The sequence below is a fragment of the Dreissena polymorpha genome, chromosome 9 (assembly GCF_020536995.1).
Source record: "Dreissena polymorpha isolate Duluth1 chromosome 9, UMN_Dpol_1.0, whole genome shotgun sequence".
Classification (NCBI taxonomy): Eukaryota; Metazoa; Mollusca; class Bivalvia; order Myida; family Dreissenidae; genus Dreissena; species Dreissena polymorpha.
In genome coordinates this window covers 99,278,025-99,290,117 of record NC_068363.1, presented here as the reverse complement: position 1 = coordinate 99,290,117, position 12,093 = coordinate 99,278,025, and the positions used below count along the sequence as shown (strand labels likewise).

The 12,093-nt window shown below is 33.3% G+C and overlaps 1 protein-coding gene across 1 annotated transcript; it reads right to left on the bottom strand.

The window, feature by feature from the left end:
• Nucleotides 1-10,250: 10,250 nt before the first annotated feature.
• On the bottom strand, nt 10,251-11,811 carry LOC127846309 (uncharacterized). The gene is made up of 3 exons (XM_052377476.1): nt 11,629-11,811; nt 10,367-11,284; nt 10,251-10,262 (listed from the first exon to the last, which is right to left on the bottom strand). The coding sequence occupies exons 1-3, from the start codon at nt 11,641-11,643 to the stop codon at nt 10,251-10,253; spliced, it is 945 nt and encodes a 314-aa protein (XP_052233436.1). The 5' UTR covers nt 11,644-11,811.
• Nucleotides 11,812-12,093: the final 282 nt, after the last annotated feature.

The window sequence follows — 12,093 nt, the reverse complement described above, 5'->3', positions numbered from 1 at the left end:
TTCAGGTCCCCACACCGAAGATTTTTTTTTTTTTTTTTTTTTTTTTTCAGTTGAATCAGAAAAGAATTTTTTTTTTTTTTTTTTTTTTTTTTTTAATAAGAAAACTTTATTTACCTCGTCAATAGGTATGTGTAGGTCGAGGCCATCCTACTCCATACCTTACAAAAATTATGTGTTAGTAGCAATTAAATACAGCCTGTGTTAGTATACAACTAAATGATTTGCACGTTTATAAACAGCGGATGCAAGTTTATATTTAGCAATGTACAATGTATGCATGTATACATAGATACATAGTAGATGACAAACTTTGTGAAAGCACAGAAAATACAAGTAGCAAATATACTTTCTATATAACACAGGGATCTTCATACTTAATATGGAGATTTGTACTACACATATCATTGTTTTCTTTTGTAAAAGGTAAAGAAAGTGTAGATTTGAACAAACAAAATATGTGAAAACAAAACCACAGTGTATAGTTGAAATCATTCATTTCAGTGCACATCAATGTAAAGCAAGTACATTTTAAGTTATGGGTTCATTGATTAATAATCTTACAACTGACCAATTTGGAAATTCCGATCCTTGGCAAATGGTGTGCTTTTGAATTTCCCATGCTAGTTGAAAACTATTTTTTAGCCCTGGTACTGTTGGGATTTTACTATGTTTTTTACAGATAAAAACATACCTTTTCATTTCAAGAAATAAAATATTAATGGGGGTCATTTTTTCAGAACAAATCCCAAGTAGAACATCTTGGCAAGAGATGTTGGGAAAATTGATGTTGTTTAGATTCATTGAATATTTTATATAGTTGATAATGGGTTGAATGTGTTCACATTCCCAGAAAAGATGAGTTAAGGTTTCCTCATGTTTTTTACAAAAAGAACATAGATTGTCGTTAACAATTTTCATTTTATATAACAGAGATTTTGTACCCAAGATTCTGTGTACAATTCTAGTTTGAAGCCATTGTATATATGTATCTCTGGAGTTTTCAAAAACAAAGTTATGTACAAACTTCCAGTCAATGTTATTAAATATTTCATTCCACTTATTTTGACATGTAGGTTTTTCTTTATTAAATGTATATGTGCTATATATTGATTTATTTGGTTTTGCTTTAAAAACAATAACATTCAGATAGGAAGAGAAAAATACTCCAGTGGTGTTTGACTTGTTAACAGTAGCAAAACTTGATTTTTTAATAAAATCTGATACAGTTCTTTTAACTCCTTCATAGAATAAAAAATTTAGCACTTTTCCAGTGTAATTCTCAATATCATTCTTGGTCTTAAACCCTCCAGAGGTACATAATATGTCTCTAACAAGTCTAATTCCTCTTTCATACATGTTCTTATCATAAATGCAATTCATACCAATTTTAAAGTTGTCATTGTAAAATAATGGCATATTTAATACATCATCAAATGTACAAATCTTAAATGTGTTAACATATATGCTATAGTAATTAAGAACATCTTTCCAAAATGTGTTAGTTAATCTTTTAACAATTTTTTGCACATATGCATTACCCATATTTAACATTTTTTTAACATCAAACAGTGAATAGACTAATACAAAGCATTTACCTGTACATAGTGCAAGTTTCTTTATCCATGTTAGCTTCATACTTTTTTCAAATGAGTATATATCTATCATATTCAGCCCTCCCTCTTCATAAGGTTTGATAAGAATATTGTGTTTGATTTTTAAAGGACCATCCCATATGAAGTTGTAAAAACAATTATGTATTTGATTTAATATATGTACTCCTGGACTGGGAAGAGCAATAAATAAATGAGTGAAAAGGGGGAGTAACATGGATTTAACTACAGTAATCTTTCCTAAAGGTGAGATATTTCTCCTTTTCCAAAAATTTATATTTTGTAACATTGTCAATTTGCTAGAATAATTATAATCAATCATTTTCTCTAGGTTGACATCAAATATGATACCTAGTACTTTGAAATTGGTTGAACCCCATATAAGTTTGTATTTAGTTTTTATTGAGTGTGTACTATATTTCTTGGAGCCTATCCATATGAGTTTTGTTTTGTCATAGTTAATTTTTAGTCCAGATTCCAGGGCAAAGGTATGCAATAGGTCAAGTGCTGTGTTAAGAGAACTTTCAGAACCGTCTAATAAAAGTGATGTGTCGTCTGCAAATTGGGAAATTTTGTATTCAATGTTTTCAATAGTTATTCCTTTAATTTGTTTTGAGTTTCTTATTTTGATTGCCAATGTTTCTGCACATAGTATAAAAATGTAAGAACTGATCGGATCGCCTTGACGGCAGCCTTTTTCAATTTTGAATGATTCAGACAGGAATCCATTGATTTGAATGGCTGACATAGTGTTGTATAAAAAAAGAGAGATCCATTTTCTGAACATTGGACCAAAGTTAAAATAAATTAGAGTTTTTTCAATGAAATTGAATGCCAATGAGTCGAACGCCTTTTCAAAGTCTAACGTTAATAAGAGTCCTGGGATTTTGTTATCTTCTGTATATTTTAGGATATCATACAATAGTCTAGTATTTTCACCTATATATCTTCCTTTTATAAATCCAGTCTGATCTTTGGAAATTAATTTGTCAAGAACTGTTTTAAGTCTGTTTGCAATTGTGCCTGAAGCTATTTTGTAAACAACATTTAAGAGAGTTAATGGTCTAAGATTGTTAAAGGTTGTTCTTGGCTTATTTTCTTTTGGTATACAGGTGATAATACCTTGTTTTTGAGTGATTGACATAGTTCCAGAAATAAAAGCATAATTAAGACTCCTTAAAATGAAATACTTAAGATCTTTCCAGAAAACTTTAAAAAATTCTGTTGTGAAGCCATCTGAACCTGGACTTTTAAAATGTTTCATATTTTTCAAGGTAGTTGAGATTTCTTCCATTGTCAATATGCCTTCTAATGCTTGAGCTTCATCGTTATTCAATTTTGCACCGTGTATCAAATTAAGTTCATCAAATATAGCGTTATCACATTCTTTTGTTTCACCTTTGGAGTATAAAGTCTTGTAATATGAGGCAGCTTCTGCTAAAATTTCATTTTGATCATATATATTGTGGCCATTATTGTTTATAATATAAGGTATTGTTTTGCTAGATGAGTGTTGTTTTTCCAAATTGCAAAAGTATTTCGTGGGTTTTTCGCCTTCATCAATCCATTTTGCTTTGGATCTTATGAATGATCCTTTCATTTTAATATCACGGATATCAGATAGTTCCTGCTGTAACAAATGAAGTTCTTCAATATTATTTTCAGTAATATTTTTTTCTAGAATTTCAATTTTTTTTATAATAAAATCTTCCCTGTCTTTCCTCTGTTTAGATCTGTATGATGAAAATGAGATAGTTTTGCCCCTGATTTCCATTAACAAGGTTTCTAAAAAAAGCTGGTCATTTATGGTAAACTGAATCTCACAATCATCAATCGTGTTCAAAGAGTCAATGTTATATACAGGCAGGCAATATTGTTTTTTTATTTCTCCAATTTTTATTTTCATACAATCGAGATATTCTTGATCATGTAACAGAGAGTTATTGAATTTCCAGAGTCCTTTACCATGGGTTGTTTCGCAGATTTTTAATTCTAATATTATAGCTGAATGGTCAGATTTGTAGCTTGATTGTATATCAGATTTTCTAATATTTTGAACAAGATTACTAGTGACAAGGAAGAAATCCAGCCTACCTTGTTGAAGAGTGTTTGGTTTTCGCCAAGTGTATTGATTAATAGTGCCATTCATTAGTCTAAAACTATCTATCAAGTTTCTATCATGCATTGCAGAAGATAATAATTCTCTTGACTTTTTATTATTGTTAAGATTTTTGTAATGGACATAATCTAATTTAGAATCCAATACAAGATTAAAATCTCCACAGATAATATAGGTATCATTTCCTAAGTTGTCTATGTCAGAAAGTAATTCACTGTAGAAATTTGGTTGATCAGTGTTAGGTCCATACAAGGTACATAGCGTGAACCTTTTTGTATCAAATGTTATATCTAAAATTAACAAGTTCCCAGACTGGTCTTTTTTAATGGCATGAATAGTTACTGGTATATTCTTTTGAAATAATATGCAGACACCTCTTGAGTTTGAATTACCATGGTTAAAATAACATTCACCATCCCACTGAGAATAAATTTGCTTTTCTAAAGATGGAGTGAAGTGGCAATCTTGTAGACAATAGATATGTGCTTTGAATTTTGTTTTTAAAAAATTAAATACATCATTTCGTTTTTTACAATCATTTAATCCACGACAGTTGTAAGAGAGTATTTTTATATCAGTCATCAGTAAATAAACTCATTTTATCCCTTAGATTTATTACCAGTATACAAAAATGAACCCAATAATAAATAATCATGAAATAATGACATGTAATATTTTCATAATTGTTATGCACATGTATAGACAAAAATAATTTGTTCATTACACTTAAGATTTAAGCCATGTCCTGTCCACATACTCTAGCAGGTCGGCCAGGCGTTCGTCTGTTGTTTTTTCTTTCAGTCTGAAACAAATAAAAATGAATTAGTACTATTACAAGAGACCAGTAATTTGTAATATCAACAAAAATAACTGAAATTCAGAAAACGGAAAGCATTTGTTATGAGCGAATACCTGTGTTAAATCTGGGTCAACATGTGATACCTTTTCGTCCTCAGGCACACTATGAATAGTGGGAATGCTTCTGCAACATTCTGCACATAGAAAGTGAATTTCTCTTTCGCCTCTTGTTGCTGCTTTGTATTCTGCCAGGGATATACCTATGATTTAATAACAAATTCATAGTATGAACATTCAACGACAATATGGGATGAATATTTTATAACAATTATACACATGTGTAAACGTATCTTTAAATGACACATTTTTATTTATATGTTATACATGTTATTAGAGTTAAGCAGTCAAAAGTATATTTTAAAATGCCAATATGGGTGTAAGACTCGCGTTTCTGACTTGTATGTTTACATCTCGGGTACACCATATGTATGACACCTACTGTTTGATGTTATCTATTACAGTAATTGATAGAAAACACTTAACACGTCTGTAATTCTCAATTAAAGGTAAAGTGTGGCAATCGTTATTGTTGTAGACAACATCGGCTCATGTTTGTATCTCGGGTACGCCCTATTTATGACACATATTGATTGATGTTATAATTTACACTAATTGACAATAATTGGTAATAAACACTACCGGGGTTAATAGAAGATCTATCAATATACAAAGATTCGTGCCAAATCTGAAATTTATACTTTATTAGAACATTTTAATACAGAAAAAGATTTAAGGTAGTGCACCTCTAATGATTTCCCGCGATTTCTTCGAAGGTTGAAGAGCCTACTATTAGGTGCCGTAGCCTAATGGTTAAGGCGATAGACTAGAAATCTTTTGGGATATTCCCGCGCAGGTTCGAATCCTGCCGACGACGTATACTTTTTTGCGACGCGTTTTATTTATTTTCTAACGTAATTTGATTTAATATGGCATATAAGCTATATTTATTGTTAAATATGTTGCAATTTTTATGCACATTTTTCAATTATTAAAATTAAAACAACGTTATGGCGAAATTGGGTGATTTACTGTTGAAAATACGAACCATGCATGTTGCATTTTTATTTTTATTTCAAAAAGTAAACGGTAAATCTGTCTAGTTCTTGGTATTTTTGCTGTATATAGTGTTTCAATAAAAACTAAGTTTAAAATATGACTTAAATGATACTATTTTGAATTTTATGACACTTTGTTTTTAACCGACCCAATTTTTACTTGGCTGAAATCACTTACATTTCATGGTGCTCTTCCATAGATAAAAATTTGTAAAAAATAAATGTCTGTAAAAGAATACTTATTTCATCTTGTTTAAACTTTAAACACCTTTACAGCATCTGTACACACCAACTGCATGCCCATATTTGGAAATTTGAATGAATTATGGAACTTTTATATACCCCAGGGGTGAAAACAAACTGGACAAAAGCCGAGCGTGGGGGTTGTTTTGAAAAAATCGGTATATTTTTTTAAAAAGCATGGAAAGCCTACCTACAAATTTGCATGTAGTTCAGTGAAATGATGCTGATTAAGAAAATAATTAATTAGATTATATTTGGATATGTGCCCATTAGAGGTGCACTACCTTAATTCAAGCACGTACACAGTATCTTTTTAGAGGAAAGCTTAAATGTTATTTATCAGTAGTAATAATAATTAACTTAATATATAATTGTTTATTAAAAGTTAGATCTCATATATTAAACTCGCATCGAATATGGGGTACTATTAAGTTCGCAGTAATATGTTCTTTAAATAGAGATAGTTTAATTAGAGGCGATAATAAAGTGTGAAGGTGGATATTAAGAAATAAGATCCATATTCGCATGACACTGGCAGTATACACGCATTTTCAATAAGAAGAGGCCAACATAGAGTACGATATTTACAATAACTCAATCAATTATGAAAAAAATATTAATAAACATTATTGGTGGTAGTATTCGTCTTATTTGATAATATGTTGGTTCTGTTTCAATTTAAAGTTTAGCATATCCCGACAAACGAACCTTACATGTCAAACTGAACGGCTTTTTGACAACAGCGATATCTCAATAACCAATAGCGTCAGAATTACCACAACAAAATGCTATTTTAAAAATATGTCAAGCACATACACTTAACAAACAATACGATATTTCTTTATTTAGTGTCGAGTTTTCACGCCTTTTTTGACAAAGTAATTATTTTCAAAATATGCGACTTATGTATATACATGAAGGATATTAAATAAAAGGTTAATGTAAATTCTTATCATAAATATAAAATGCACATTTTATCATAATATTCAATCATTTCAGCAGATAGTAATGTTCAATACTAAGGATTTATACAAACGTTTAAAATATATTTGTACTGACAAGTAAAAAAAACTGTAAACACATTCAATATTACACCATGAGCAATAGTTTAAAGCGGTAAACATCACCCAAATAACGCAAAGATAACGGTCCAGTGACTTCTGACATTTATCTGAAAGGTTTTATGATCGTTATCAGGTCGTAAAACACATCTGTTATGTGTCACCGGATTAACGGACATTGGTTGATTACCCGATAATATGCAAGTATCCAACAATTTAGATTCATTATTTATGGGGAAACAAAAGCTGCCTGACCTAAAAAATGTAAGACACAACAAATAATTAGTTTATAAGTTTACTTACCAGAATCACAGCCTATGTGTTGCCATCGCTCGCAGGCATCGCAAGAAACAGCACGTTGCCTCTGCCCAACAGTCTTTCCACAATGTATACAATTTGCCACTTCTGCCATTGCAGAAACACAAACACAAAACTAACTAACACTAGAAAATTATTGTATCCGACATCAAATAAGCACATATATGTTTGAACACATGGCAGATGCACTGAAACCCACACAACTATATAGCAATCGTATTCCAAGTCACAAATAGTATTGTCCGACACAAACAAAACACATACTTTGGGCTCATTCAGATACCCTCTTTATATATAGTCAGCCCTTATAATTACTTTGCAAACAGCATTGTTGTCTGGTTAAGCGTGTTACCTTATTTATTCTTTAATCACGCCAAACTGTCATACCGTTTGTCTTATTAATAAATCTTTGACCAGACAATGAAAGCATGCCGGCTTAATTAATTTTCGTCAATTCACACGTTTTCAAAACATAACTAACACAAACACATTCCATTATTCTTTAATTAAACCAAACTATCATACAAAATTTCTCATTAAACAATCTTTGAACAGAAAATGAAAGCATGCCGTCAAAATAAACGTTTAACATTTCACACGTTTTCAAAACAAGACGAACTAAATGGGGCTTATTTTAATAAACACAATCATAAAAAAGCTAATAACAATTTATTACTAAAAGCAATCCGGTATGTAAACAATTATTGAATAACAAAGTTTTACAATATGAAATGAAAAAAAAACATCATACAACTACATTTCCTAAAAACAATAATCACGAATATTAATACATTAAACTTAACAAATTTTATATGAACAAAATTTCTATAATACTATATATAAGAAACAAAATTGGGGCGAGTTGTCTTTCGATTGGGGCGAGTTGTCCAACATATTTGGGGCGACTTGTCCAGATTTTCGGGGCGACTTGTCCTGGGGCGAGTTGGCTTTGGGGCGAGTTGTCTGGCTCCCGGTTTTGATCATCACATTAATACGTTTTTTCTCCTAAAGTTAGTTCTGATGTGTGGGTGGCTAAGACAATGGGATATTTTTAAGTGGTTTTTGCACTCGTTCACACAATAGTACTTCTAAAAAACCCACCGTCTTCCCAACTGGTGGACAGAATGTTGTCATTGAAATCTCGGGTTTTTTTGTTATCTGCGCTGAATTGTTTTTCAGTCGCTTCATATCGATTCATTATACGGGCAAAAGCCCGCGAAGCGGGCGTTGACCGTTTATTTGTATCAATTTTCTGAAATACAGAGAGACATTACCTTATAGGCTATCAAGTCAAATAATTCCTGCCGTCATCTATTTTCGCGATGGAAAATCAAAGACCGCTGGAGCAACATAGGCACTTCGACAAACGCTACATGACACGTAGATGCATTCCTCAATAAAAAATACGACAAGAAATGTATTATTTTGTAGGTAATGGTACTCTATCCTTGCATTATATGATTTTCTACGTTAAAATACGTCTGTTTGCCTCCCTGTGTGACACTTCCTGTTTCCCATATCCTGGAAACTGGTAGGTTCGGACACTTTAATTATACGACTGGCGCATGCGTATTGACATTAAGCGAAAAGTAGCAAAAAAGTGCAGGATTATTGAAATATGAACAGTAAACAAACTAACAACAACATGAAATTTCATCAGAACAATCCGAAAACATTTACTTACTAAAAATAGAGAATGACCCATTTGACCTCTCTGTGTCGCTTGGGCGCACCGGTAGGTTCGGACGCCCGGATGTTGTGAAGTTGCATGAGGCTCTCGAAGGGGGATTTACATTGATTTTTAGTGCAACGGTATAAGGAGAGTGTCTTCTTCATTTTAAAACAATTAACATGCCAAAATGGGCTCAAACGAATAATAAATAGGTACAATTGTGATATAACCATGAAGAAATAAATATAACGTCAGTAACGTTTCGACGGTCTCAATTGCAAATGACGTTTACATGTCGAGCTGATAAAACGGACTAGTATCCTTTTCGATCGAGACCCCGTGTCGTAAAATAAATTTTAACTGTATCTAACTTCCCTTATCCTGCTTATATATATATATATATCCTTTTCAGATTTTACACAGCAAAAATTGAAAAATGATAACAGTACGGATATGTGTATGGTTTTGCCGTCAATCACAACTATACACACATCCCTACCGACTTGGTGTTTTTAAGATTGGTACTTATGTTTCTCGTTTAAAAGACTACGCACGATTATATAAATGTTAAGACGAGAACAATATGAAAAGCATGATAAGGGAGAACACGTAACGCAATAATTAATTAACTAAACACAGTGGGGACACAAAAACGTGTCTCCTCTCCTTACGACTCGTTTCTCGTGACAAAAAGATAGATGCACACAATGACTGCATTTATCGCAATAGGCCCAATTAACAATTTTAAGATAAGGATTTTTTTCCGATAGTGGGTAAAAACTCTTACATACACAGCAAACCTCAGAGTCTTCATCGGAAATGTCATTATCGCTTAAAGCAATTTCAATGGAGTTGTTGTGAATTCCACTTGTCGATGGTTGGGGACTCTTCGGATTCGTTGCAGTTGTGCCAGTACAGGTTTCTTTTGCATGCTCGTATTCGTACAGCTGTTGCAAGAAAGTGTCCTCGGTTATTTGTTTTCCACTGGGTTTAGGTTTGAATATGGTCTTTTTGCAAGTGCATTTGGATACTTGAACACCTGTCTTTGGTGACATAGGGCTAGAACTTCTACGGTTGTACTTGTCTTCGAAGTATTTATCAACTGCCTCTTTACCAGTTTTCATTGCAATCACCTTCTGTAAGGGCGTGTCTTCCCTGAAAGTCTCACATGGGAACAATTTTTCAGCCTGAATCTCCTGTTGGTTAAAGGGGTATATTCCCGTCTTTCTAAAGGCCGATACAATATTTAAGGGACTCATTGCATGCAAATATGCCGTGCACGCAATTTCTGCCATGTCGTATTTGGTGACTGATCTACCCATATGCCTAGGCATAAATGCAGCGCATTCCCTGTAATAATGACCTTTAAAGGGGCCAAAAATAGCTACGTCCAATGGCTGCAATATGTGTAATGTATGAGCAGGTAATACAAATAAGATAATATTTTTTGAAATGGCCCATTCAATAAGATCAGTGGATGTGTGAGAACTATGCCCATCAAAAAGAAGCAATATCGGTTGCTTGTCATTCTCTCCACGTCGGACGTTCGGAATGAAATGCTGCTCAAGATAAATTTTTAAAACGTTACTGTTTGACCACCCAGAGTCGGACATACACAATCTTGAACCCGGAGAGCTACCTTTCATAAGCTCGGGATTCTCCCGTTTCCCTTTAAAAACAAAGAAAGGTGGAACGTGATTGCCCATAGCATTTGCGCACCCAATTACGGTAGTTGTTGTTGATCTCGGGGATGTAACTGACTGCGCCTTTTCACAGGTGGGGGCAATAATGTTAGGGGGGCGATGTTCTGGCTGGATACCGGTCTCATCTAAATTGTAAATGCACTCTGGCTTGTTTAATAAGTTATACTTTTTTAATGTTTCTTCAAGATTTTTGAAATAATGATCCACCGATTCCGGAGTTGCATACTTCGCACGGTAAGATTCCAATGCACTTGGGCGAACAGATGACAGGCGTGTTTTCCATCTCTGTAAAAATCCCGAGACCCAGTCGTTGCTTAAAGGCTTATTCTTTCCCCGTTTACCAAGGCTAAAGGCTAAATCCCCAGCCAAATCTTTGAGTCGACTTCTAGTGGCCCCATATCCGAGCTGTGCCAGTGACTCTAAATACTCCACTAACCTCAATTCCTCCTCTTGGTTAAAGAGTGTCTCCTTGGTTACTGTACCACTTATCCGTCCCGATACTCTATCAGCAAGGGTGGCCCGTGGCACACAAAATTGTGCTGCGGCTCTCCGCACCAACAATCCCTTTTGGACAGCTTCGACAGCCAGAACAAGTGCTTCTTTTCTGTATCCCCTGTATTTACCATGATATTTCGATGGTTTCGGCTAAAAAAAAGGGTAATACATAGTACAAGATATCCATTAAAATATGATATCAAACTTTACTACTATACTAATTGACCGCTAATTGAAAACCAGATGACGTTATTTGCAACATAAAATTTACACGCATAAAACTTCTCCATACGGGGCCTCTATTTATTTAAAGCGCCTATTGGTTGTGACGCATAATCATAATATTATGATTGTCTCCCTTTGCTGAATTCCCTGTCGGATATAAGACAAACGATTTTTGTCGATTTCTTGATAAATTTGTGAGTTTCGCCATGGAGACCGTTGATAAATAGGTTCGTTTTATGTTTTTCTTACACAAACTGTTTAATTCTTACCTGTTTATGGCGCATTTTGCTGATTTTTCTTACTGGAATACGACAGTGTGTCTTCTTGTCAAAATATTGTCAGAAGATTGGCTCGCGACGTCGCGTTTATACCTTCGATTTTACGTCATTTTTAAAACGTCCGAACCTACCGGACTGTCCGAAGCTGCTCTAGATGTTGTTAACAAAATCTTAAAAAAGATAACCCGTCTAAATTATTTGCGTACTTCCGGTTTACAATATCGAATACAATTAGTTTCGAATTAACTTCATCAATGTATGGAAGCATATTTGTGCCACTACTTACCAGATGTGATAACGTGAAAATAATGGCGGATTTCGCGAAAAAAAACGTTTTTCTCGATAACAGATAAATGTTCACGAAAATAAAATAAATTATGTTAACTCGAATTTTTCCCTGTTAGTGCTCTAAACTGCCACGACATAAAGATAAATTAAAGTTTTTACGAAAATAAA